Below are 25971 nucleotides of genomic sequence, written 5' to 3'. Positions count from 1 at the left end.
CATCGCTTGTCCTGATTGCTTTCAGGTCCCCCTCTGGTGCTGTCACCCCCCCAGCTGCTGCCAGCGTCACCTTTCTAACCTATAAATGTGATGCTGCCCCTCCCCAGGGCCCCCCATCACCTGTGGGTGAAGTTCAAGAGTCAAGTCCCTCTTCGCTCGGGTCCACTTCTCCGTGTGCCTCTATTTGCCCTTTCTCCCTTTTCCAGCTCATTCTGTGTTGTGCTTTAGCTCATTTCAGGGCTTCACCCCAGCCACTCACGACGTTTCAAATAGGCCATGTGTTGCTTACTCTCTTTCTGTGTTTGGAATGCCCAGCACGGTTTGTTTAAACCTGAAATCTCAAACCTCTCTTATTGCTGGCCTTTCTGAAAGTCTCTGAGTCCTCCCGGGGAGTATGGGCACCTTCCCCCTGCTCCCAGCTGCCCTATCTTGGCGCTGAACACAGTGATGCATCCGTCCTCCATTAGAGTTGGTGCCATGTGGCAGAATTACTTGTGGAACTTGATAAAAATGCACATGCTCAGCTGTTACCCCCACAGATGTATTCAGTAGATCTGGTTCTGACCCATTGCTGGATTCAGTTCCTCTGGGAAGGAGATGCCTCTTACCCATCGGTCTTTCTCTAGTACCTGGAATCTGCCCCATATGAAGTAGGAGAACAGTAAACACCAGAAGAACATGCTAAGACTAGAAAGGAATATAGGGTTCTAAGTGAAGCAAGGATTGATTGATAGGACGAACTTTGATTCTGCAGCCTGTGGGGAGTGGGTTGAGGGTGATTGCTTTTAGGAGAGTGGTGACATCATAGTGGTGTTTCAAGATTAATCCAGCAAAAGGATGGCCAAGAGTGGAAAAAGCAAGAACAGTCAGATGTGGTAAAAATGGTCCTGAACTTGGGAGGGGGACCAGAAAGGAAGTGGATCCAACTGACATTGGGCAGGAAAAATCAACAGGTCTGGGCAGCTGGTTGGTTGTGAGTGGCAGGGACAGGGAGGTGTCAAAGATATCCCCAAAGCTGTTTGTGTGACGAGGCTGAAAGCCACTGTGCCTGAGGACGGGTCTTTGACAAGATGACTCATCTCCGGGGTTTGGTGAATAGTGGAAGGACCTAGCTCCTTGGGCTGCTCTGCAGACCTGACTGTGGCCATCTGGAACTGTGACGGAGTGGGGTGATAGTGGGAGGAGGGCTGGATGCCTTCCATCCAGGCCATTCTAGGTCTTTCTGGAATGTACAGGGGAGGATGAAGAGGAGGAGCTGCCTTCCTCTCTGGCTCCAGTGCACTCACTTTGGAGGTTCACTTGCCCCACCAGCTCCACCAATTCCACGAGCACCATCAACTCGGATGGCTGCTGTGCCCTGACCGGCCATGCTCGGCAGACAGAGATTTACCAAGACTGTAGAGCACTTGTGACCTTCAACCTTAGCAGAAAAGGATGTTCCTAGTAAGTACCGAGCAACAAACACAGGAAGCCCGAGAGAATCAACAGAAACACGCACAGGCGGCTCTAGTTTCCCCTCGTGGCGCTAGCTTGTGGCGCCCCCGTAGTGAGCCTGCTCTGTGCCCTCTGGGAGAAGTCGGTTTCTTCATCTATGGAGCCCTCTTAGTCTGACCCTGGCCTCCCTTTTCTAAAGTGCACTGTTAGCAAACACAAAAAGTGAGCCCTTGTTTGGGCAAGGAGACTAGATGCTGTGAGGTGGTCATGACCTCACAGACTCACGGCTCTGGCCGCTCTGTCAGACGGATCTGCTCCTGCTTCTTTATCTCACGCTCTCCCCTTTCCGGTGCAGACCTTGCCCCCATGCTCAGAAATCCATGCCCCACAGTGGCTCACCCATGGAATTCTATATTTTTGGCTCCTGGAGAACTAGGACCAGGAAGCCCCTGGTTCTCAATTCCTTAAGAGATGAAAGAAGATGGACAGCTTGAGCCTGTGAAGGATACTGAACCAAGGTTTCCACTTTCTCCCCAACAGACTCTGCCTTCTGGAGAATTCTGATTAGCTTCCTCACCTTCTTTCAAGGGAATAATTTGTGGAAGTCTAAACACTACAGTTTTACAGCACCAGAATAGCTTTTCAAACGCTAGTAGCACAGGAGGAAGGCGTGCTCTCGGATGGTGTAGTCAGTTACCACCCTCCGCCCCACGGAGGGACCCATGTGCTGTCTCATTGCACAGATCCGGAGCCAAGTTCCAGGTCCTGTCCCACCGAGCACACGGTCCCCCAGGTCCCTCACTGGAGGTGAATCAGTACCTCGCTTCCCGTCTTTCCTCTCACTGTTGTCAGGGGAAGACTCACTGCCCGCCCCCACCCCACCAGATGGCACCTATGGTGGTTTTAGCTCACGTGCCCCTCGGGATTCTTTAGGGGCTTGTAAGGCCACCTGGTGGTCCTTTCAGTCTAGGGAGGGGTGAGCATCTATTTCCTCACTTGCCGTAACATCAGGTCATATGTAATGGACAGGAGGCATATTCCCTTATTCCCTACTAGCCTTCTTTGGTCTTCTGGAAGGTTTTGTTGAACTCAGTTGTCTGGTGTTCAGGGGCTGAGCTGAATTTCCTGCTGGAACAGTCAGAGGACTGTATGAGACTAGGGCTCGGTGGGGACAGTTTCAGTGTCCTTGTTCCTGAAAGTGGGAACATGAACTTTCCGATGGTATTAACTGATGGGACCTTAGCATTTTATGTAGAAACTGCAGTAGTATCATGGCCTCCAAAGAGTCTGGAATTTCGGAGATGTCAACCAAACTTCCATTAGTAATTTGTTAGCTCTTGTCACTTTACCTCAACTCTGAACTGTAACGAGGCTGGAAAAGGAACCATAATGTTGTGGTGTCTGAGGCAGAAAAGAAGAGAATTTATAATCAGTACAGGGAAAGCCTGAGCCTGAGTGTGACGGAGCGTGAAAGTACAGACCCGAAGAGCAGAGGACGGTGCCAGAACATTGTTTCATCAAATTTTCAGCACGAAAGAAATTTTTAGTACACCCATCTTTCCTTAAAAATAATTCTTACTACTACCCAACCATAAAAAAGAATGAAATAATGCCATTTGCAGCAACATGGATGGACCTAGAAATTATCATACAGTCAGACAAGGACAAATATCATATGATATCACCTATATGTGGAATCTAATATATGAACTTATCTACGAAACAGAAATAGACTCACAGACATAGAGAACAGACTTGTGGTTTCCAAGGAGGAGAAGGGTGGGGGAGGGATGGATTGGGAGCTTGGGGTTAGCAGATGGAAACTATTATATATAGGAGGGATAAACAATAAGGTCCTACTGTACAGCACAGGGAAATATTGATATATTCAATATCCTGTGATAAACCATAATGGAAACGAATATAAAAAGAAATATATGGGCTTCCCTTGTGGCGCAGTGGTTGAGAGTCCGCCTGCCGATGCAGGGGACACGGGTTCGTGCCCCAGTCCGGGTAGATCCCACTTGCCGCGGAGCGGCTGAGCCCGTGAGCCATGGCCACTGAGCCTGCGCGTCCGGAGCCTGTGCTCCGCAACGGGAGAGGCCACAACAGTGAGAGGCCCGCGTACCACAAAAAAAAAAAAAAAAAAAAAAAAAAGAAATATATATGTATGTATAACTGAATCACTTTGCTTGTACAGCAGAACTTAACATTGTAAATCAACTCTACTTCAATAAAAAATAAAATAAAAATAATTCTTACGTCTTCATAATGGATAAGGAGATAAAGGAGAAATGGAAATGAGCATCACCAAACAAGTTGACTTCAGGGGTCCTAATTATCTTAGTCCTAACGGTCGAGGCTGTGGACCAGCTGACTGTATCTCGTGACGCCTGTTCATCCTGGGGGAATGAGGCCTTCCTGTCTGAGCTCACTAACCCTTGTCACCTTGTGCTTACTCCTCCAGAGGTGACCCACTACTTGGGCATGGGACACCGGCCCCTTCCCCACTTCCTGTGATTGAGCCAGCGGCCGGGGTTACTGTGGGGATGCCTGTCCATCACCAGAAGTCAGACTCTTGGGAGATGGACCCTGACTTGTTGCCCGGCTGCAAGCTTGGTGGCCTGAGCAGAGGGGGCAGTCTGGAGAGTCGGGCCAGCAGCTCTCGTTCCAGAAGTCTCACTCGGGTGAGTCCCTGTTTCTCTGGTGCTCTGTGTGCTTGAATGTTGGCTGATTTCGCCCCCCCTATCAGGAGTATCTTACAACATCCTTTTGGGGTAACTAGCTTGACGTCTTGGAATACTCGCTCTCTGAAGCAGCATTTCAGTGTGAATCGTATTATGTTTTGCACAAAATCCAGAACAGTGATAACTTGGCTGCTAAGATCCAGAGCACGCCGTGCCTGAAGGTGGTCACCAGCCCAGGCCAGGGCACCTGCCTTTCAGGTCCAATGACTGGAAGAAGGGAAACACCTCACAGATAACATCAAATTCACTTTAAAACAGATGTTTAAGTCCTTTACAAATATAAATGCTTTCCTATCCCTTTCTCTCAGCATCCAGACCTTTACATAAGTGTCAACAAGCTTTGGGAACTTTCACAAAAAGTCTGTAAAGTTAAGAGATGATCTTTTGGCCCGCCCCACCCCTCAGGGTATTCACCTTTCAGGATGGAGACCTTGATATTCATAGAGGGAAGGACAGGAGATAGTCTACCTTGGATCTCAATAAAAATGGTCCATTGTTCATCTCAGCCCATCTTCAATGGGAGCACAAATTTTCTAAAGATACACCAATCCCTAAAATTAACCCCAGCTATGCTGAACATAAGAAAGAAGTGTACAGAGGGCAGTTAATAGTAACAATATAATTTTATAGGCTCCTACTTGCATATCTTCTTTTTTTCAATCACCATGGTAAGTATGTAATAAATATTATTTGATTCGCCAAAGGAAAAATATATACAAATTACTCTCTGAATATCTGAGAATCCATAAATCCTTAAGAATAGAGAATTTGGGACTAATTTTTTAATTTAAAAACTGTATGTAAAGAATATGTTAAAAGAATAGGTAGAAAGACATACAGATTAATACTCCAGTCATTAGTGGAGTCTGTTCTCCAAAGCACAGTTAGGAAGCAGCTCTGCTGTGATGTAGAGGGTATTTCTAAAACATGGCGTGGATAACTTAGGAACCATAGTCTAAAGGGCTGCCCTGTGTGCGTGGGGAGGGAATAAAGTCGAGAATGGTCGTCAGATGACCTCGGTCTCTGAGGAAATGGGTGTAGTGCGTTACGAGTCAGTGCTCGAATTATTTTCTTGCCTTTCACGTTCATTTTCTTATTGAACTTGAGGCAAATCTCTTGACATCCTTTGTACCATGGCCTCTTTTGATAGAAAGCTGAAGCAATACCTGTTCTCTGTCTCTTCCTGGGACAGTCCATAACCCCAAGTGTGTCATGTGCGCTGAATTTGGGGCAGGAAAGTCGCTACTTTTCTATCTCCACTGTAGTCATACAGGGACAGTTCTTCACATGCACCAACTCATACCACCCTCACCACATCCTCTGTGGTGGGTTAAACTCATATACTCCAAAGACAGAAAGAACTTGATTGAGCTCTGCAAACCCGTCCATGGAGGACTGCCTTCCGTCTGTTCTATGTAGGTGATTTATCCCTTTGCTCAAATACTGAAGCACTGTTCTCGGAGGTGAGGACAGAGGCGGAGCTTGCAGTCTAGTGGCTGTGGTTCACCCTGACAGAATAGGCTGCAGATTCGCTTCCCCAGGCAGCAGACTCTGAGATGGACAACGTTACAGCACAGGAGGCTTATTAGGGCTGTTCCTGGGCTCAACATCTGGAAGAAAGAGGAAGCAGGGTTTGGGCAGAGAGAGAAGCTGGGCTGTGAGGCAGACCCAACACAGGCCTTAGCTGTTCCTCAGGAGGGCCTGGAGCTGCGGGGCCGAGAGTGGAGCCTGGATACCCACTCCGCCATCAGCCCTGGGATGAGGACATCCCTGGGGGGAGGCACGACCTTGACAAGACAGTTCCTTTCAGTTGGAGACAGTCCCCAAAGGGGACTGACAGCTGAGGGCCACCTGCCAGCAGCATTCCCAACAGATGGGGGACCAGGTCCTTCATCCCCAGGGTGACCTGGGGGGTGCATCACACTCCCTACCACGAAGGTGTAGGAGAAAAGAAACAGAGCCTTTTAGAGGGACCGAAGGCACCAGAGCAGCTATAAGATGTCTGAACTAGAAGAAGCAAGACTGTGAAATGAATTCGGGGAGATTACAAGAGACCACCATATAAATACAGCTCTTCACAGAGTGTCTGGCAGTGGGGTGTTCATTCCATCACCTGGCAGATTTGGAGAATATGCATCATTTTGACTCTTTGACTCTTTGTCAGGACGTCAGACCCAGGAATTCACCTTCAGAGGCAAAAGCTCTTCTTTGAAAGGAGGTCTACTAAGTTTCAGCTCCAGAGTCACAAGGAGAAATGGTTTATTATAAAACTTTTTATCATGGACGTATTTTTTGGTAAGATATGAGAATTATCTTTAGGTTCAAAGACAGAAAAGACTATAAATCTCTTACATTTGTAAATCTCAGGAGGTCAAGATGGGCGAGGTGAGCAGTGTTATGCCTATGAGCCACCTGTGCTGGAAGGGCTTTGTGAGCCTTAGTGCCGGGCTAAGTAGGTTCCACAGTGGAGCCGAGTACAGATCAGAAGGACGTTCCCCAAGGTATTTATAATTTCTCTTAAGTCCTCCCAGAAATCCGTATGCATTTTTCAAGTTGCTTTCTTTACTGATACTAATGAGTATCCTGAAAATCGGCTCAGAATAGTAATAAACACAGGATACTGGAGACATGCCTGGGTTCAAATTCAAATGTGCCTCCCTCTGGAACCTGGGAAAAGTAACTTAATCACTTTCTTCATTAGTTATTTTCTTCATTAGTTTAAAAGGGGGGTGGGCAGTGGGATAATAATTCTTTCTCAAGGGTTACCCATAGAGATGAAATGCCCAGCATCTAATCAGTGCTTCCTAATTACTGGTACAAGCTCCTGTGCGTGCCCTGTTAGCCCCAGGTAGAGAATAACTCCACTCCATCCTGCCCTGTCATCCTGTTTGGATCTATGCTTTCCCATCTATCCATCTCTTATGAGTAGCCTTCTGAATTTCTTTCTTTGACCAGTAAAGATGGGATGGTAAAAGGGAGTCTAAATTTGGGGAGGGTCTATATGTTTTTATTCTAAATCCTCAGCCTTTTTATGACTTGTCTCTTTAGAACGACAGTCAACTGTAGTAGTTTCCCCACTCCCTGTTCTTTATTCCCTGACCTCATAAAAGGTTTGTCAGTAACAGTGTTTTTAGGCCTCCAGATTGTATGGGATTAAATAAATGCACCCCTTGGAGGGCTCTTTAAGTAAAAGATAGTTCCAATTTATAGAAGTGTATATTTCTTTTAAGCAACGGTTATTTTTAAAAAGAAGATAAAACATTAATGCCTAAAGTTAAATGAGAGTATTATGAAGTTTTTAAACACTAGTTGAAGTGTGGCCTGGAAGATGACAGATCTTTGCTTTTTAGAAACCTTTCTCCTGAGCCAGTACAAGTTAAAAATTAAAATAGCTGCTTAGGTAGGATTGTTATGGCTATCCACATGGCCGCCGTCATGACCCAGGCTGTTCTAGGAGGGTGAAGTATGTGAACTTTTTATCGCTCAAGAGGCTAGTTGTGGTTGTGTACATGTATTGTTTTTCTTGTAAGAAATTCTTCCACTGAACATTTTCTAGCAAAATGTATAGCTAGAACTAGAACAAACTGGCCAGGACTTCTCTGGTGGTGCAGTGGTTAAGAATCCACCTGCCAATGTAGGGGACACGGGTTCGATCCCTGGTCCGGGAAGATCCACATGCCTCAGAGCAACTAAGCCTGTGTGCCACAACTACTGAGCCTGCGCTCTAGAGCCCATGAGCCACACCTACTGAGCCCACACACCACACACATGCCTCAACTACTGAGCCCACGTGCCTAGAGCCTGTGCTCCGCAACAAGAGATGCCACCACAATGAGAAGCCTGTGTGCCGCAATGAAGAGTAGCCCCCGCTCACTGCAACTAGAGAAAGCCCACACGCAGCAATGAAGACCCAACACAGCCATAAATAAATAAATAAATAAAAATTTTAAAAAAGAGCAAACTGGCCAAATCCTTGTATACTTGACTAAGAGGGTCTCTTTTCCCTTTGAACTGTAAGAAGGACATCGTCAGTACAGTACAATTGGTAGTGTAGCTCTGGAACTTACCACCTCGAGAGGTGATGGGGATTCAAAATAGAAGGTTCAGGAAGGGTTTAGAGACATTCATAAATGATAGCTCTTTAAGGTGACAAAGGAAGCTCTGGGTATAAGGTGACATATTCTTTTTTTTTTTTTTTTTTTGCGATACGCGGGCTTCTCACCGCTATGGCCTCTCCCGTTGCGGAGCACAGGCTCCGGATGCGCAGGCTCAGCGGCCATGGCTCACGGGCCCAGCCGCTCCACGGCATGTGGGATCTTCCCGGACTAGGGTACGAACCTGTGTCCCCTGCATCGGCAGGCGGACTCTCAACCACTGCGCCACCAGGGAAGCCCAAGGTGACATATTCTTAAGCTCTTAAGGCCAATATCTCAGACACACATCTCATCAAACATCCGGGGTGCACTGCCAGGGACCAGTACTGCATCATGCCAGGATCCTTAGGTTCTTCTGCACATGGTCTGAAGCCTGCTCTGCCCGGCAGGCACCCTGAAGCTTCCTCCAGAAAATAATATGATTTAACTAGCTGAAAAGAGGGGATGCTCTTAATACCCATAGGAATTGAGGAATTTCATAATGTGTGTGCCACTTTGAGGGTGGACTGGAAACAGCCCAAGTCCCCAAGCGTACTTCCTATTCATTTTTGTCTCTAACTTGGGCAAAACCAATGATCCAAATTCATTGTTTTTGGAGATTTGATATTCAGTGAACTGTCTTGAAACCCTGCCTGGTCCCTTAGCAGACAAATCTTATAGCCCTCAAGCCACATAATAAGCCTGTGATCAGACAGCGGTCGTCAGCTCCTGATCACCCCTTCCTTCTCCAAAGCCTCTGAGGTCGTTTGGCCTCACCCGTCGGTCGTGGAAGAAGAAGGTAAAGCAAGCGGGGGCGAAGCCGTCTCCATGGCTGGCTCCGCCTGAAGTCTAAGCAGGACACTAGGAATCTGACATGCTTGTCTCCAGACAGTTTCAAGGAGAAGACACAGAACAGAGGCGTGGGAAGGAGAAGCAGACTGGTCAGTAGTAACCACATTGTCCTTTCAGCTCTGGCTCCTTCCCCAGATTGAACCCAAAACTTCCTGGACAGAGCAGCTATTTTAAAACAAAGCTAAACTGCTTTGAGGAGAGTTCAATTCAGTAAACATGCAGTAAATGCGTCCTACATACCAGATTGGATAGGTGATGGAATAAAACTCGGTTTTAATCTTTTCGGGAACTCACAGTTTAGTGACATGACAGCCACGCGGAGCTCTGGGACATGTGACAAGCTTATGTGGGGTCTCACGCATGACACCACGCGCTTAAGGCGTTTCCCTCTCAGTCGGGACCACTTTATGACGTTGTCAGTTCAGGGAAGTTTAAGGCGGCCAGGGAGCCCAGCGTTGTCCTTCAAAGCCATGATTCTTTCCATCTGTAATCAAAACTGCTCACATATCTCATCCCCCGCGGGCTTGTCTGTGTCTCTTTCCGGCCACAAGTAGAGGTTTACGTTAACCATAGTGAAAAATTACAACAGGGACTAGTTAGAAATAACCCTAATTAAGCCCTTGTAATGAAACCGTGGGAAAGGCCACATGCACTTACGGTCTTTCTTATGAGGTTGCCAAAGTAAAGCGTGGCATTCACAGGGGGGTCGGAAGCACAGAAGACGCTGATTCCTATTTTCTTCTCGCTGCCCCTACATTGTGCTTCAGCTCCTGGGGGGCGTCTCTTATCACCTTGGGTTTTTAAGCCAATAAAGCCTTGCTCAAGTGTCAGGGAGATCATTTCGGTGTTTGTAGAAAGAGAATGTGACCATCAACTCACCTTCTGCCCGAACAAATACCCAAGGCCGCCTACTTGGGAGAGTCGGGGGTTAAGACATCTTGACTCATCTCAAGAAATTATTTTAGCCATCATAATCTTTCTTAAATTTTCTTTCTGGGCTTCCCTGGTGGCACAGTTGTTGAGAATCCGCCTGCCAATGCAGGGGACACGGGTTCGAGCCCTGGTCTGGGAAGATCCCACATGCCGTGGAGCACCTAAGCCCCTGCATCACAGCTACTGAGCCTATGCTCTAGAGCCGTGAGCCACAACTACTGAGTCTGTGTGCTGCCACTACTGAAGCCCGTGTGCCTGGAGCCCGTGCTCCACAACAAGAAAAGCCACCACAGTGAGAAGCCCGTGCACTGCAACGAAGAGTAGCCCCTGCTTGCCACAATTAGAGAAAGCCCGTGAGCAGCAATGAAGACACAATACAGCCAAAAATAAATAAATAAAGTTTATTAAAATAAAATTTTTTTTCTTCTTTCTTTCTTTTTTTTTTTTGGTTGAAGATACAGATAAGTTCAGCTGGTTCTTTTTTTTTTTTTTCCTCCTTCACAAGGAGTTACCACTCTTGTCTTAATCTGCCGTTAAATCCAATTTCTTTGTTTAAAAGAAAAGCAAAACAAAAGGAAAAAAAGCCTAAGAACTGAGTTAATTCAGTGGCTTTTTTAGGTGGGGGTTATTTTATTATGAGTGTTTTAAGCCTTCTCGACGTTTTTCTTCAGCCAAACAAACAAAGGTTTTTTCCTCTCTGCCATTTGCCTAAAAACAAATCTCCTGTCCCACATTTGTACTCCCATAGGTATGTCTAGGATCGCTGACTTTTATCACTGCTGGTCGCATTTGTCGTAAGAGTTGGTCATCCAGCCAGGACCATGTTCCTCTCAGAGCTCCACCGGGACTAGAGGGACAATTTTGCTGTCATCTTTGCAGGCAAGCATAGATGGCACCAGTCCGGGACTCTGTCCTCCTCCTCATGGGAGACTTGTTCAGTGTGCGTTCCAGTTATGGCAGTAGATTTGGCGTCTTGAATTTTCTGGTTTGAATACATTAGGAATTATTTCTTCACCATCATAATACATAGATTAGGGTAGAAATGCAGTAGATTTAGCGTTTTGAATTTTCTGGTTTGAATACATTAGAAATTATTTCTTCACCATCATAATACATAGATTAGGGTAGAAATGTATGTACTCCCAAGTTCTTGAAGCAAAACAGTGTTTCCCTGAGAGGCTTATAGACATCACCTGCAGTCAGCATAGTAGGTGGGGTAGCACAGGTGAGGGATGGTTTTCTAGACCGTTCTTTTAGCTTCAGGAGATTTGTAGCCTTAAAGAACTTCCCTTTATTCCACATCCCAAATTGGCGCATTAAAAACTTCATTGATGGGGCTTCCCTGGTGGTGCAGTGGTTGAGAGTCCGCCTGCCGATGCAGGGGACACGGGTTCATGCCCCTGTCCGGGAAGATCCCACATGCCGCGGAGTGGCTGGGCCTGTGAGCCATGGCTGCTGAGCCTGCGCATCCCCCGCAGCGGGAGAGGCCACAACAGTGAGAGGCCCACATACAGCAAAAAAAAAAAAAAAAAAAAAAAAAAACTTCATTGATAGAAAGGAATTAAAAAATTTTTTTCTGCTGTCAGCCTACTACCTTCCAAATAATAGGGACAAATGTTCGTTCTCTTCCATTCACCCCTTTCCAAGAAAGCTGCTATGTTTTCTTATCCCATTTCCTCTCTGCTTAGTTCTTTGGGAACTGAGTTAGCAAATCTCTCGTCCAATAGCACCAGTGGTCAAGCAGGGACCACCCCGGCAGGGCACCAGCTCTCTCCCCTCCTCACATGGGGCCACTGGTCCACTGCCTTGCTTTTTTTTCTTAAATGTATTGTAACAGCTTTATGAGATGTAATTCACATACCCTGTGGCTCACCCATTACAGTATGCCATTCAGTGGTTTTTAGTAGATTCAGAGATGTGCAACCATCATCACAACCAAATTTAGAATATCTTCATCACCCAAAAGAAACCCGTGCCCACTAGCAGTCACTCCCCGCTTCCCTCCAACTGCCCTAGGCCCTGGGCAACCTCTCATCTGCTTGCTGGCTCCATAGACGTGCCTGTGCTCGCTGCCTTGCCCTTCAGGCCCTGTCTCTTCCCCGAGGCCCACGTCTTCCTCTTTATCGTCCCTGCCTGAGAGAGGCAGCAGCAGCATCTCCTGGGAATAGAGGTGTAGACAGAACTCTCTCAGCCAAGGGCCACGTGCCCCTTTTCTGGCCCTGAATTCCTGGCTCACCAGCCCTTGGCACTGCAGCTTTTCTCTGTTTCTGCTTCCTTTTCTCTCCTAGGTACAGGCAGAGTCTGGGTTCATTTGGAGGGCAGCTTCTTGTTTGGGGAATTAGGCAACAGAGTCCACGGCGTGTTTAGCCCTGCCCCTTAGGTCAAGACTCAAGGCCAGGCTGATCATGAACAAGTCACCCAGCCTGTCCTCCAGCCTCTAACGCTTGAGAGATACCTTGGATAGTTGATGATGCAAGAATCTGAGTCTGCCAGGACCTGGGGCTCTGATCGCTGACCAGCCTGGTTAAAACTGATTTATGGGGGGCTTCCCTGGTGGCGCAGTGGTTGAGAGTCTACCTACTGATGCAGGGGACACGGGTTCGTGCCCCGGTCCAGGAGGATCCCACATGCCGTGGAGCGGCTGGGCCTGTGAGCCATGGCCGCTGAGCCTGTGCATCCGGAGCCTGTGCTCCACAACGGGAGAGGCCACAACAGTGAGAGGCCCACGTACTGCAAAAACAAAACAAAACAAAATTGATTTATGGGGACTTCCCTGGTGGAGCAGTGGTTAAGAATCCGTTGGCCAATGCAGAGGACATGGGTTCAAGCCCTGGCCTGGGAAGATCCCACATGCCGCAGAGCAACTAAGCCCATGCATCACAACTACTGAGCCCATATGCCACAACTACTGAAGCCTGAGCGCCTAGAGCCCGTGCTCCACAACAAGAGGAGCCACCGCAATGAGAAGCCCACGCACCGCAATGAAGAGTAGAAGCCCCCGCTCGCCGCAAGTAGAGAAAGCCCACGCGCAGCAACGAAGACCCAATGCAGCCAAAAATAAATAAATAAATTTATAAAAAGAAAGGGAAATAAGTAGAACAGAACAGAAAGCAAGCAGAGAACTGGTTCTGGCCTTGGCCGCTCTACAAAATAGTTGTGCGACCCTTGGAAAGTCATTACATTGCCTCTGCACCCGGTTTTCACACCTTCAGGTGAAGGAGCTGGACTGACTGATCTCCGCGTTGCATCTGTGAGCCCGTGAGTCCTGCAGTTTGTCGCACAACATAAAATGGTTGAATAGGAGCTTCCCTTTCTAAGCTTATTTTCCAAATGAAATCTTATGTTGGGACTCCTTGCTTTGAGGTTGGATTGGACGTGCGGAGTTTATATACCCCATTCTCACTTTTGCCGCTCACTTAATTGGGAAATGGGAGTGTGTCTTAAGCTGACGGCATGTTACAGGTCAGTTGCCTATTTAATTCTACTGTCTGTCTAACCAAAGAGAAATCATTATACCCAGCCAAAGTGTCAACAGATTATCTAAAATCTTGGAAATACCCCTATTGAAACACTGAGTTGGGAAGGTCAAAGTAGGAGGAAAAGGGTAGAGAGCATTAATTTATTTCCCCAAGACGTTTAATTCAACAAATAGTTGGGGCTAAGACTTTTTTGGTTCCGGTTGTTACCATTATCACGTCACCCTAACAACATCCATGGTGGTTGTAATTATTAACTAGGGGGATCTTTGTCATGCTAAGAGCCCTGCTCATTTTAGACTTGCAGGGTTTTTGTCGTGATGGTGGTTAAATCACCGAGCTGAACTTCTCTGCATGGAGAGAAGAAAAATGCGAAATGTCTTAGGGTGACTCTGGGAGGAGCAGGGTTGGTGTGGTGTGTGCTGAATGATGGGCGTGGGGTAATCTAGCAAGACTCAGGCTAGATTAAGAGGAAAGAGGAGGAGAGAGGAGGCAGGATGCTCTGCACCACCCGCCAACCCGCAATAAGTCTAGAAAAATCACAAAACGAGTAGCATCGCTGGATTTTTTATGAAAGTTTCGTGTTCTGGTGGCCAGAGGGCCAAGACAGACCTATGTGGGGAGGAGGCAGCTGACACTGAGGTTACAGTGACTGCATCCTGGACACGAGACAAATTGTCAGCTCTGTGCAGAGTTCACAGATGCCTCAGACATGGCTCTTTCCTCTACATATAAAGTCCAGCAAAGGTGAAATGCATGAGTGATGAACAACTACAGTAAAAAATAGAATTTTATACGAAGAATCGATTCTTCCTGTTAAATAACCCTCAACTCCATCTGCTTCTCTCTGTTCCCATCACCATGGCTCTACTTTAGGTGACTTTTAACTTTTGTCTAAATTGTTTCCATATTCAGTTGTCCATACTGTTTCCTATTTTCCACACTATAGCCAATGTGATCTCTCCAAAATACATATCTAACTACCCCTGGTCCCTTTTTGTTTAACTCTCACCCACTTCTTTCAGATTATTGACAATCATTTCATCTCCAGAGTTTTTCCATATCAGAACCCCTGCCCCAAAAGTGTGAGTTGACACCCATACTATGTTTCCCTAACTCGCCATAGTCACCTTGTCATAGCCATTTTGTCTACTTTCTTGTCTGAAGCCCTCATTAGATGGGCTAAACCAGACAGCAAGAACATTATTTACACCCTCGTATATACATTGCCCGATGCTTACTAGATGCTCAAATATTTGAATGCATGATTCAGTGGGTGCTATGGGGGTAGGCTGGAGGTGTGGTGACATTTAAATTGGACCAGGAAGGACAGATGAGATGTGGCTGTGCAGTCATGGGCATTGCTGACAGAGAAACAGGTCTAGGAAATAGCAAGTGATTTGATTTGATTATAGGGCAAGAATTAGCAAACCCCACTCTGTGGACTAAATGTGGCCCCCCGCCTGTTTTTGTAAATAAAGTTTTATTGTAACAAAGCTAATAAGCTCATTCATTTATATATCACCTGTAACTTTCACACTGCATTGACAGAGTTGAATAGTTGCCACCATTAAGACTGCAAAGCCCCAAATATTTACTATCTGGCCCTTTACAGAAAAAGTTTACCAGCCCTGCTATAGAGTATAAAGGGGAGAGGAGTAGGAGTGACATTTAAAAGGTAAGTAGGGTGGCCCCCGCTCGCTGCAACTAGAGAAAGCCTGTGCACAGCAACGAGGACCCAACACAGCCAAAAGTAAGTAAATAAATAAATAAATTTAAAAGGTAGGTAGGGCCAGATCCTGGAGTTCTCAGAATAAAGTGTAAATGCATTAGTCATATATTCTGTAGACATGAAGGATTTACAAGATTTTAACCCTGGTTCTTTTGTTAAAACCTATTCCTCTCTTCTTTGGTTCAGTGCTCAATAAAAAGTATTAAATAAGGAACGCCTTGTGCCCATTTTCCCCTGTAGTATCCTGCTACTCTTCTAATGTGCCTTCACACGGATCCTCTTATTAGAGGGAAAAATTGAAGTTCTTAAGGGCTACACAACTGCTAGATACGTAAACTGATAAACTTACAGAGATCTAGTTAATACAAAACTGTTACAATTTGAACTGGAGAAAAATTTTCCTTAAAATCACTCTGTTCCCCCCCCAGCCCCACCCAATCTCAAAAGAAGTGGAACAGAAAGATAGGCCATGAACTAAAGTCTAAGGGCACACTGTTTCCTAAGTTCAAACTTAAAAAAGGAAATCCATACAAAATCTGATTATAATGAAAGGAAAATTATAATCTGTCTTGTGGATATATATGCAAAAATTCTAAACAAAATGTTAGCAAATCAGATTCAGTGTTGTATAAAAAGGCTAATAACATCACAACCAAGTTGGACTTATTCCAAGAATGCAAGGTTGGTTTAATAGTTGAAAATCAATCACCTTACTTCAGTACATTAACAGAATAAATGAGAAAATTGTGACAACTAAAATTGTCTCCAGACGTTGTCAAATGCCCCAGGGAGGGTAAAATCATCCCCAGCTGAGAACCACTGCAATAAATGAAGAAAAAGCCTTTGACAGAGTTCAAAACCCATTCATTATTTTAAAGACAAACACACTTAGCAAACTAGGAATAGAAGAGAGCTTTCTTAATCTGATGAAGATCATCTTTTAAAAACCTATAGCAAACACTGTACTTAATGGTGGAATATTGAAAGCTTTCTCCCCAACATTGGGAACAAGATGAAGATGCCACTTCTGTTCAGCTAACTGGAGGACCCTGGTGGTACGATAAGGCAGAATGAAGAAAATGAAAGGCATGAGGAATGGAAAGGAGGAAATAAAAACCTCTCATTTATAGACACCACTGTTTATATAGAAGACTGAAAAGCACCTACAGATAAACTGTTAGTACTGTGCAGCACATTTGTTAAAGTTGCTTATTTCAAGGTCAGTATATCTTGTATTTCTATAGACCAGAAACATTTAGAAAATGTTCAAAGTGATGCCATTTCTAATAGCACCACAAAACATCAAATACCTAAGAGGAGAGAGAACAAAATCTGTCAAAATCTCTACACTGGAAATTACAAGATATTACTGAGAGAAAATAAAGAACCGGATCAAGGCATATCAAACGTTAGTTAATCAGTATTACACAGAGGGTCTGTTGAAAGAGATCGAAGGCCCAACCCCTTAAGGTTTCTGATTCAGTAGATCTGAGGTGGGGCCCGAGGATTTGTATTTCTAACACGTTTGCGGGTGCTGCGGCCACTGCTGGGTGAAGGACCACACTTAAAGAGCCACTAATCTCAATAAGTACACCATACGGATAGAAAAAATATTGTAAGACATCAGTTCTACTCAATTTGAAGAACTTCCATGAAGTCCAATCAAAATCCCAGCATGGGGGCTTCCCTGGTGGCGCAGTGGTTGAGAATCTGCCTGCCAATGCAGGGGACACGTGTTCGAGCCCTGGTCTGGGAAGATCCCACATGCCGCGGAGCAACTGGACCCGTAAGCCACAACTACTGAGCCTGTGCGTCTGGAGCCTGTGCTCCGCAACAGGAGAGGCCGCGATAGTGAGAGGCCCGCGAACCGTGATGAAGAGTGGCCCCTGCTCGCCGCAACTAGAGAAAGCCCTCGCAAAGAAACGGAGACCCAACACAGCCAAAAATAATAAATAAATAAATAAATAAATTAATTAATTAATTAAAAAAAAAATCCCAGCATGGGTGTGTGTGTATATTTATGTGTATATGGAAACTGACCAGCTGATACTGGAAAAAAAAGGGCCAGCACAAACTTAAAGAAGAACAGCAAAACAGGAGGGCTTCAAACTCGAGACAAACTATAATGTTATAATTAAAACAGTATTTTATCATTGTGCAAACAGACAAGTAGACAAATGAACAGAAAAGAGAATCTAGAAACAGATGGACTCATGACCTGTCACCTGATTTACAACCAAGGGGACCTGCAGTGGGGAAACGATAGTCTTTTTTTTTTTCTTTTTTTAATTTATTTGGCTGCATTGGGTCTTCATTGCTGCGCATGGGCTTTTCTCTAGTTGCGGTGAGCAGGAGCTACTCTTCATTGTGGTGTGCGGGCTTCTCATTGCGGTGGCTTCTCTTGTTGCAGAGCATGGGCTCTAGGCGTGTGGGCTTCAGTAGTTGTGGCACATGGACTCAGTAGTTGTGGTTCGTGGGCTCTAGAGCGCAGGCTCAGTAGTTGCGGCGCACAGGCCTAGTTGCTCCGAGGCATGTGGGATCTTCCTGGACCAGGGCTTGAACCTGTCTCCCCTGCATTAACAGGCAGATTCTTAACCACTGCGCCACCAGGGAAGTCCTGAAACAATAGTCTTTTCAAGCGGTTTTGCTGGAACAGTTGGGTATCAGTGTAGGAAACAGCGAATTGTGACCTCACAGCATACACAAAAGTTCATTCCGATGAATTGTAGCACAAATATGGAAGTTTAAAAACAACCATGCTTTTAGAATAAATAAAAGCAGGTGAACGTCTTCATGACCATGGAGTAGGTAGTGGTGTCTTAAATAGGACACAAAAAGCTCTAAAGAAAAGACTGATACATTGTACTACACCAAAATTAAGGACTAGTCACCAGAAGACCCCCATTAACAGAGAGAGAAAACAAGCCACTGGGTAGGAAAAAATATTTGCAATAAATACACCCACAAAGGATTTGTATCAAGTATGCATAAAAGAACTCCTACAAATTATTTCTTTAAAGACAACTTGATAGAAAAATAGGCAAAAGACTTGAACAGGCACTTCATAAGAGGATCTCCAAACAGCCAGTTAAGTATTATGAGGGAAAAAATCTCAACACTGCTGTCTTCTTGGGAATGTACTGAATATCAGAAGGAGATGCTACCACATGCAGGGCCATGCACCAACCAGTGTGTGTTGGTCCAGCCGCTTGGGAGAACTGTTAGGCTATGTCTACCAAAGCAGACACGTATCTTATGACCCAGCAGTTGTATATAGGTATATATTGCTTCTCTTCCCAGCAGTGTTCTGTTTTGCTACCTAAGTCATGCTGTAGGTATCTCTCCCCAGCAATATTCTGTTATTCCTGTTTACTGAACCCATGCCATGGACAGTCCCCTTTTCCTGAGTGGACTTCCTTTAGGATTCAGCTAACATGGCCAAGCTAGTTTGAGAAATTTGCATGTGTTCTTGTGCTAATCATCCCCCAAACAAGTATATACTGTGCCTGAAACTGAAGAAAAGTCTCTAAACCTCTGGACACTGCAGGCTCTGTGATGGGCCTGGATAGGTGGGCATTTGAAGACCTCTCAGATCACGGTATGAAGTGCATTATTCTATACCACATGGACCAACTCTTAGTCCCCTTTGCTTCCACTATATTTTTTCCTGTCGTTTTATCAAAATTTATTTTCATCGTAAAGACTCAAATACTTTTATAAGGTTTATAAAAAGCATTAGTCTTACTTGTACCCCTCCCCCCATTTCCAACTCACTGGAGGCAACGACTTTTAACTCATTCCTGTTTGTTATTTACCTTCATTTTCCCCCATTGACATTTTATCCTTTCAGTACTTTTTGTATTTGTGGATATATGAAGTATGCATATATTGATATTTAAATCAAGGCAAATCTTGCTTAGCTGCATTTTTTTTCACTTAACGTTATATTCTTTTGAAAAAACCATTTAAAATGGCTGTATAATATTCCATCTGTGGATGTGCCCTGATTTGTTCAACCATACCTTTATTGTTGGACATTTTAGGTGGTTTCTCATTTTCTTGCTACCATAAATACTGATATAATTAGTATACCTGTGTGTGTGTGTGTGTGTGTGTTGCTATAGAGGAATTGACTCACAGATACATGCTTTGTCTCATAACTTTAGTTTTTCCTGTGGTTGATAATTGCTTTGGTTTTATTTGCTTGCTTTGTTCATGTTCTGTGTGGCCCCATGACTTGCTCTGAACTAGGCTGGTTGTTCACTGCACAGCTGACATCATGGGGACAGCACCGTTATCCTGGGGTTCCCTCTGCTTTCTCTCATTCTCTCCTATATTCTGGCTCCCAGGTTTTTCTTCTTGGTTCCTCCCTTGTCTAGGGGAACAGCCCTACCTCCACCCCCGCTGCAGTAGCTTCCTGAGAAAGGCACGCATGGGAGATCTGCTGGTTAGACCTTGTGTGTCTTAAAAACACCATTATTGGGACTTCCCTGGTGGTGCAGTGGTTAAGAATCCACCTGCCAATGCAGGGGACACAAGTTCGAGCCTTGGTCCAGGAAGATCCCAATGCCACAGAGCAACTGAGCCCGTGCGCCACAACTACTGAAGCCCGCGTGCCTAGAGCCCGTGCTCTGCAACAAGAGAAACCACCGTAATGAGAAGACTGCACACTGCGACGAAGAGTAGGCCCCACTCGCCACAACTAGAGAAAGCAGCAACGAGGACCCAACGCAGACAAAAATAAATAAGTTAAATAAATAAATTTAAAAAAACACACACCATTATTCTACTCTAACTTTAACTTGATTATGTACAAATTCTAGTTCTGAATTCATCTGGAATTTTAAAGGAATCACAACATTGTCTTCTGGCTTCCAAAGCTGCTGCTGAGAAGTCTGTTGCTGTTCTGACTCCTGATGTTTTGTTATGTGACCCGTTTTCCACTCTGGGAAGCTTTTAGTATCTCACCTCGTCTCCCATGGCTGAAATTTCAATTGATGGGCCTTGGCATAGGTCTGTTTTACTCCTGTTCATCAGGTTATTCTCACAACCCTTTGATCTGGAAGCTCACATCCTTCTGTTTAAGGACATTTCCTTGAATAATTTTACTTGTTTACTTTGATCATTTCTTCTCCTCTATTTTTCCTCATTCCTCTTTCTGGAACACATTATTCAGATGTTGGCCCTCCCACTCGTATTCTCTAGTTTTCTGCTTAAAAATATTTTTTTGACTTTTTGTTGTACTTTTCCGGTTTCTCTACTTTATCTTTAGGCTTCTATTTCATTTTTTTTTTCTGTCATAGTTTTAATTTCTAAGAGCTCTTTTCTGTCTTCTAGTTTTTAAAAATAGCATCAGATTCTTGTTTATGGTTTCAGTCTCTCCTCTGATCCCTGTGAGGATGTTCATGATCATCTTTTTGGAATTTTTACCATTCTGTATAGTTTGTTTCTTGTAAGTTGCCTTTTTTTCCTTCTTATCTTGTTTTGATGTGTCTTTCATGTTAAAGGTTTTTCTCAGCTGCTTGGTGATCATTAGCTATATGAACACACTTAAGAGTAGAATGTTAAGAAACTGATTAAGAATTCTGTGCTGGGGTTTGTTGACTGTGATTTCACTGGTAGAGTGATCTTGCTGAGCTGTTTCCCTGGGGAGCCCAAGGTGTCCACCTCTTGGCTCTTGGACCATTCACTTCCCCAGAGAAGACCCTTCCAATCCTCTGTCCAGAGGGTCAGTTTGACTCCCTGACTCCCAGTTTTCAGAACGGTTCTTTACCATGAACTTGGCTTGATGCCCCCCGGCTTTACCTTCTTTAAGAATAAACATCTAGGGCTTCCCTGGTGGCGCAGTGGTTGAGAATCTGCCTGCTAATGCAGGGGACACAGGTTCGAGCCCTGGTCTGGGAGGATCCCACATGCCATGGAGCAACTAAGCCCGTGAGCCACAACTACTGAGCCTGCGCGTCTGGAGCCTGTGCTCCGCAACAAGAGAGGCCGCGATAGTGAGAGGCCCGCGCACCGCGATGAGGAGTGGCCCCCACTTGCCACAACTAGAGAAAGCCCTCGCACAGAAACGAAGACCCAACACAGTCCAAAATAAATAAATAAATTAATTAATTAATTAAAGAAAAACACAAAAAAACACTACTCACCCTTAATATTAAAAAGAAAAAAAAAAAGAATAAACATCTAGTTTTCTGCCTGGGTGACCTGATTGCTTCTGAAAGAGACTCTCGTCCAGTTCTGCTCCTTTCAATGTCATCTTAGCCAGACTTCCAGAACTGCCCAGCACCTCCCCGACGCTGTGCTGAGCCTTGTGAGGGCTCTCCATGCCACAGCAGGTCGATTCCGGCCCCACCCCCAGCCGCTGACTAAGATCCACCGTTCTTGGATTCTCTGAGTCAGTCACCGCCTTGTCTACCTTCCCAAATGCTGTCTTCCTAGGATCTTTGTCTTTGTGACTTGTATCTTTAAAAACAGATAAAGCCCATTTTTGTTTTAGTGAGGTTTCTGGAGGGAGAGGAGATAAATACGTGAGTTCACTCCACTGTCTTTAACTAAAGATCCCCCCATTGCTGTTATGGGGAAGCCAAGCAAATCTGTCAGCAGCAAGTCGAAAAGACCTCTTCCGAGGAGATACTGAAGAATTGCTTTCTTGTCATTGACTCACGAGGAACAAAAGTGTCTAAGATCCGTAATCTGCTACACCTTTTGGACAGACTTCTTTCTCATGCAAGTCGAACGGTGAGGGACACACAGGCAGAGGTGCGCCAGCAGGGTTGCCTGGATGGTGCACTCTCCCCAGACGGGAAATTGGATGGTGCCATGAATTCCACCCCAGGCTCTGTATTGATCCCTACATTGTTGTGGGGTGTTTTCCCTTCAGTGAAACCACTGTTGCTTTTATTCCTCATGTCCAAACCTTTTGTACAGGAGGATGAGAGCCTGAAGTACCTCACACATGAGGAAAAGGACGTCCTCCTGTTTTTTGAAGAGACGATTGATTCCCTGGAAGACGACTTTGAGGAACAGGTGCTGTGTGATGGTGATGCTCGGTGCCACTCTCCGCGGTCTCTGGAAGAGAGCACTTCTGGTCCCTCCGAGCCAGAGGACGTTGTGGACTTAGTGCAGCTGGGCCCTGGAGCCGGGGAACCCGAGAGCCTTCAGGATGTGACGGAGGCAGCAGGTGAGGATCAGAGAACAGGTCCCCCACCTCTGATGTGGCCTGTCATGTGGTACAAGACACTGAGGCCCTCCTTTCTGTCATGTTCTCTGTGTTTCCAGCCAGTATAGTAGCTCGTGGGGCTGATCAGATTTTTGTAGGGTAGAAGCATCCTCTTGGTAGTCTGATTATCCAACCAAGTAGGTGCTTTCATGGCATATTAGGATGAAAACACATGGAAGGGAAATTTCAAAAGGGGGAGAATAAAGAATGAGACTAATTGGGCACACAAACATTGCATACATGGATAAAAGAAAAAAGAAAACTGGAAATGGCTTCAGGAAACAATCCCATTCTACAAAGAAAATATACAAAGGACTTGTACTTTAGCCTTTGAGGTTCAATCTCAATTCTTGTGCAAGATTATACCCCTATTCCAAGGTGGGAGTGTTTGAACTGAAAAGTCAGCTGGTTCAGGAAAACAAAAATGATCAGAACAAAAATTCAGCTCAGCATCTACTTTGTAAAGTTTGCTTGATTCAGGGTGGCATCAGAGGAGAGGTATGCTTTTTGCCCCTTGAGTTCTGTGATAGAACCAGAGGGACATGGACAAGGAGAAAATGTTCTTCCAATTTTTTTTTTCCTGGTTGGAAAAGATACTGGAAATGTGGACAAGAGGATAAGGATTGGAAAAGATGAGGGAAAAATAGGATGGAAAATATCTTTGCTCTGTTGACTACAAAATACTTCCATTTGTCACAAGCCTCTAGAAATATATCCCCACCCCTTTATTTTTTGTAAGCAAGGCTGTGTATTACACAGAATTTCATGTACTATTGGTTATATGTTCCAAATATGGGGCTGAGTTTGCAGCCATCTCTTCAAAGAAGATACTTAATATGAACTTCCCCTTTTATCACTTCTTCTTTGAAGTTTAGTTCCTAAAACTAATTTGAACCACTGATCCCTTAAAAATGTCAGATCATATAATTGTGCCAAGGAAAACATTTTTTTGAAAGTAAGCCACTTGCCCATCAATTCTCTAACATGATGTTTTCATAACAACTTTAAGTGCCCACTCTGTGGCAGGCATTGTGTGAGATTCTGAGAATACAAAGATAAATATAATACATAGCTCCCAATTTTGCAGCAGACACGGGTGTATAAATACTAGTGCAGAAAAGTGTTAGGTGATCTGTGATCATGTATGTTAGGATATAGTAAAGAATCATAGGTTGGTGTATTAAACTCTACTGGAGGCTGTCAGGAAACATTTCTGTTTCTAGAGGAAAGTGACACATCCAATTATCCTTCATCTAGAAAGACCTGAGGGAGAGTTGCTGGGTACCACAAACTTCCCAGCCTCCATTTCCCCTCTGTAAAATCCCCCGTAAGGTAAGCTGTTGTTTCCTCCTGTTACATGTCTCAGGATGATGGCTCCTTAGAAACTTGCTTTTACCATATACTTCCCAGGTACTGTTTCTGGCTTGCACATCTTTCACCACTGCTAATTCATTCTTTCTCGTCAGGTGATTATGAGAATCATATACTATGTTTTCTTTCACTAGTCCTGGGGATAGGGTAGAGGGAGTTTAGCTTACAAGAGGTACTGTTGAAATTGGTATTGAATCCCTTTGAGACCTTTGTAAATTCAGTGAAAAGGAAACATGATGCATTTATTTCTGCATATGGTGGTAGCTTATGAGGATCCTTGCTACTTTTCAGGGGCTGGCGCTGTTGGTAAGGAAGACACCCCTGTCCTCAGGAAAGAGGATGCTGAGAAGTCTCCCCCGCCAGACCCCCCAGGTCCCGAGGCCCTTCCCCTGCCATCTCCCCACCCTGTCCCTGCAGCAGCCCCGGCCCATCCCGGGAGAGAGCCCCCTCCTCCTCCAGCAGAGCACCCCAAACTGGCCCGCTCGGTCCCCACTCCGCTCATCATCGCCCAGAAGATGTCTGAGAAGCTGGCAGGGAACGAAGGGCTCTCGCCCACATCCCCGTCCAAAGAGGGCAGGCCTGCAGGATGGAGGACGCTGACTAACGTGGCCCCTCGACACGGAGACCACTCGCTGTGGCACAGACATGCCGCACAGCCGGCGCCCAAGATCCACCGCTTCCCGAGCAACATCAGCGTGACCAACAGCGCGGGGAAGGACTTCAATAAGACCATCTCCAAGGCCGCGGTCAACGTGCAGGAGCGCAAAGCCCAGGTCCTGGCCAACATCAATGGGGTCTCCTTCCTCTCCGTGGGGGAGACGGAGGACCGGGCCCAGAGGAGCGAGCCCGCCGAGCAGAGGAGAAGCGTCTCCCCGGAGCAGAGCCAGCCGGGCCCGGCCCGGGAGGCTGTTCCCGCGCGGGCAGGGGCGCACGGTGGCCAGCAGTCCAGAGGCGTGCAGACGGAACAGCCCCTGCCGATGGCCAATGGCTTCCAGAGTCTCCACGACATCCTCAAGAGCCATCCCGGGCCCTTTGTCTCTACAGGGAAGACGGTCACCTTCCGTCCGGACCCGGCCCTCCCCAGCAAACTTGCACCCCGACAGCCGGACTGCGGCCAGGACGCCAGGAAGCGGTCGGGCTCGCTCCCCCGGGCTGTGGGGTTCAGACCCCAGGGCATCACTGTCCAGTTCTCGGGCCGGGGCTCCACGGAGGAGGCCCGTCGGGAGGCCCTGCGGAAGCTCGGCCTCCTGAAGGAGAACTTGTGACGGAGAGTGGGCGGCGCTGGGGGAGTTAGGGTGACCAGCTACGTGTGGCCGAACATGGATGTGCGCATGCGCACAGCACAGTAGCAAAGCCCGGACTGCGGAACCCCGTGGAGGACCAGCGATGGGGGCCCTGGAGTCAGCCGACTGTCTGCCCCGCTCTGGCCCGCATCCGAGCTGAAACATCCTTACGAACGAGAGCATCCCGCACCACATCTTCCCGTTTCCAAGAGCTCGGAGAATAACCTTGAACACCTACAGGTTTCAGTGATTTGTAAATGCCATATGTTTTTTGGATCTAGGAGGAGGGGGATTGGGTCTGAATTTTCTGTTACTGCGTCTCTAATCTAACCTTTTATCCAAAGTGCATGACACGAAAGCCAGTTTAGATCTCTCATACTCGTTTCTCCAAGAAAGGGACCGTCCCCTCCTTTCCAAGAAAATAAAGAAGTGCTTGTTCAATTTTCATAGTGTCTTAAAATACTGTTTTGGTTTTTTGTTTGTTTTTGAAAGGTAAAAGAGAGTATGTTAGCCTAAATATGCCTTTGTTTCTTGGTCTAATTTGGTTTTCCCAGGTTTTTTTTTAATTGAAAATTCAAGCCTTTAGAGTATGATTTACTGTAACGTTGAGTTACGGGAGTGGAATGGAAAGGTTGAGTTTGGAAAAGGTGGTAGTTTTAAGAAAGTAAGTCTCATCAGACTACAGAGTCTGTGTTACTGGGAGATACATATATGAGCGTGTACTGTGTATATACATGTACATGTGTGTTTATAGGTACATATATGTTATATACAGATATAGATGGTTT

At 45.8% G+C, this 25971-nt stretch overlaps 1 protein-coding gene across 1 annotated transcript in view; it reads left to right on the top strand.

Annotated features, from left to right (window-relative positions):
• Positions 1-25630, top strand: part of PROSER2 (proline and serine rich 2) — a 41303-nt gene extending 15673 nt beyond the window's left edge. Inside the window, exons 2-4 of the mRNA XM_081230111.1 lie at positions 3902-4121; positions 22238-22490; positions 24192-25630. Of these exons, the coding sequence (XP_081086237.1) occupies positions 3984-4121; positions 22238-22490; positions 24192-25165 (1365 nt within the window). The 5' untranslated portion in view covers positions 3902-3983 and the 3' untranslated portion in view covers positions 25166-25630. The remainder of the gene's footprint in view (positions 1-3901; positions 4122-22237; positions 22491-24191) is intronic.
• The last annotated feature ends 341 nt before the right edge of the window (positions 25631-25971 follow it).

Source organism: Mesoplodon bidens, assembly GCF_964165515.1.
Source record: "Mesoplodon bidens genome assembly, chromosome: 3".
Lineage (NCBI taxonomy): Eukaryota > Metazoa > Chordata > Mammalia > Artiodactyla > Ziphiidae > Mesoplodon > Mesoplodon bidens.
This window is presented reverse-complemented; position numbering and strand designations above follow the sequence as displayed.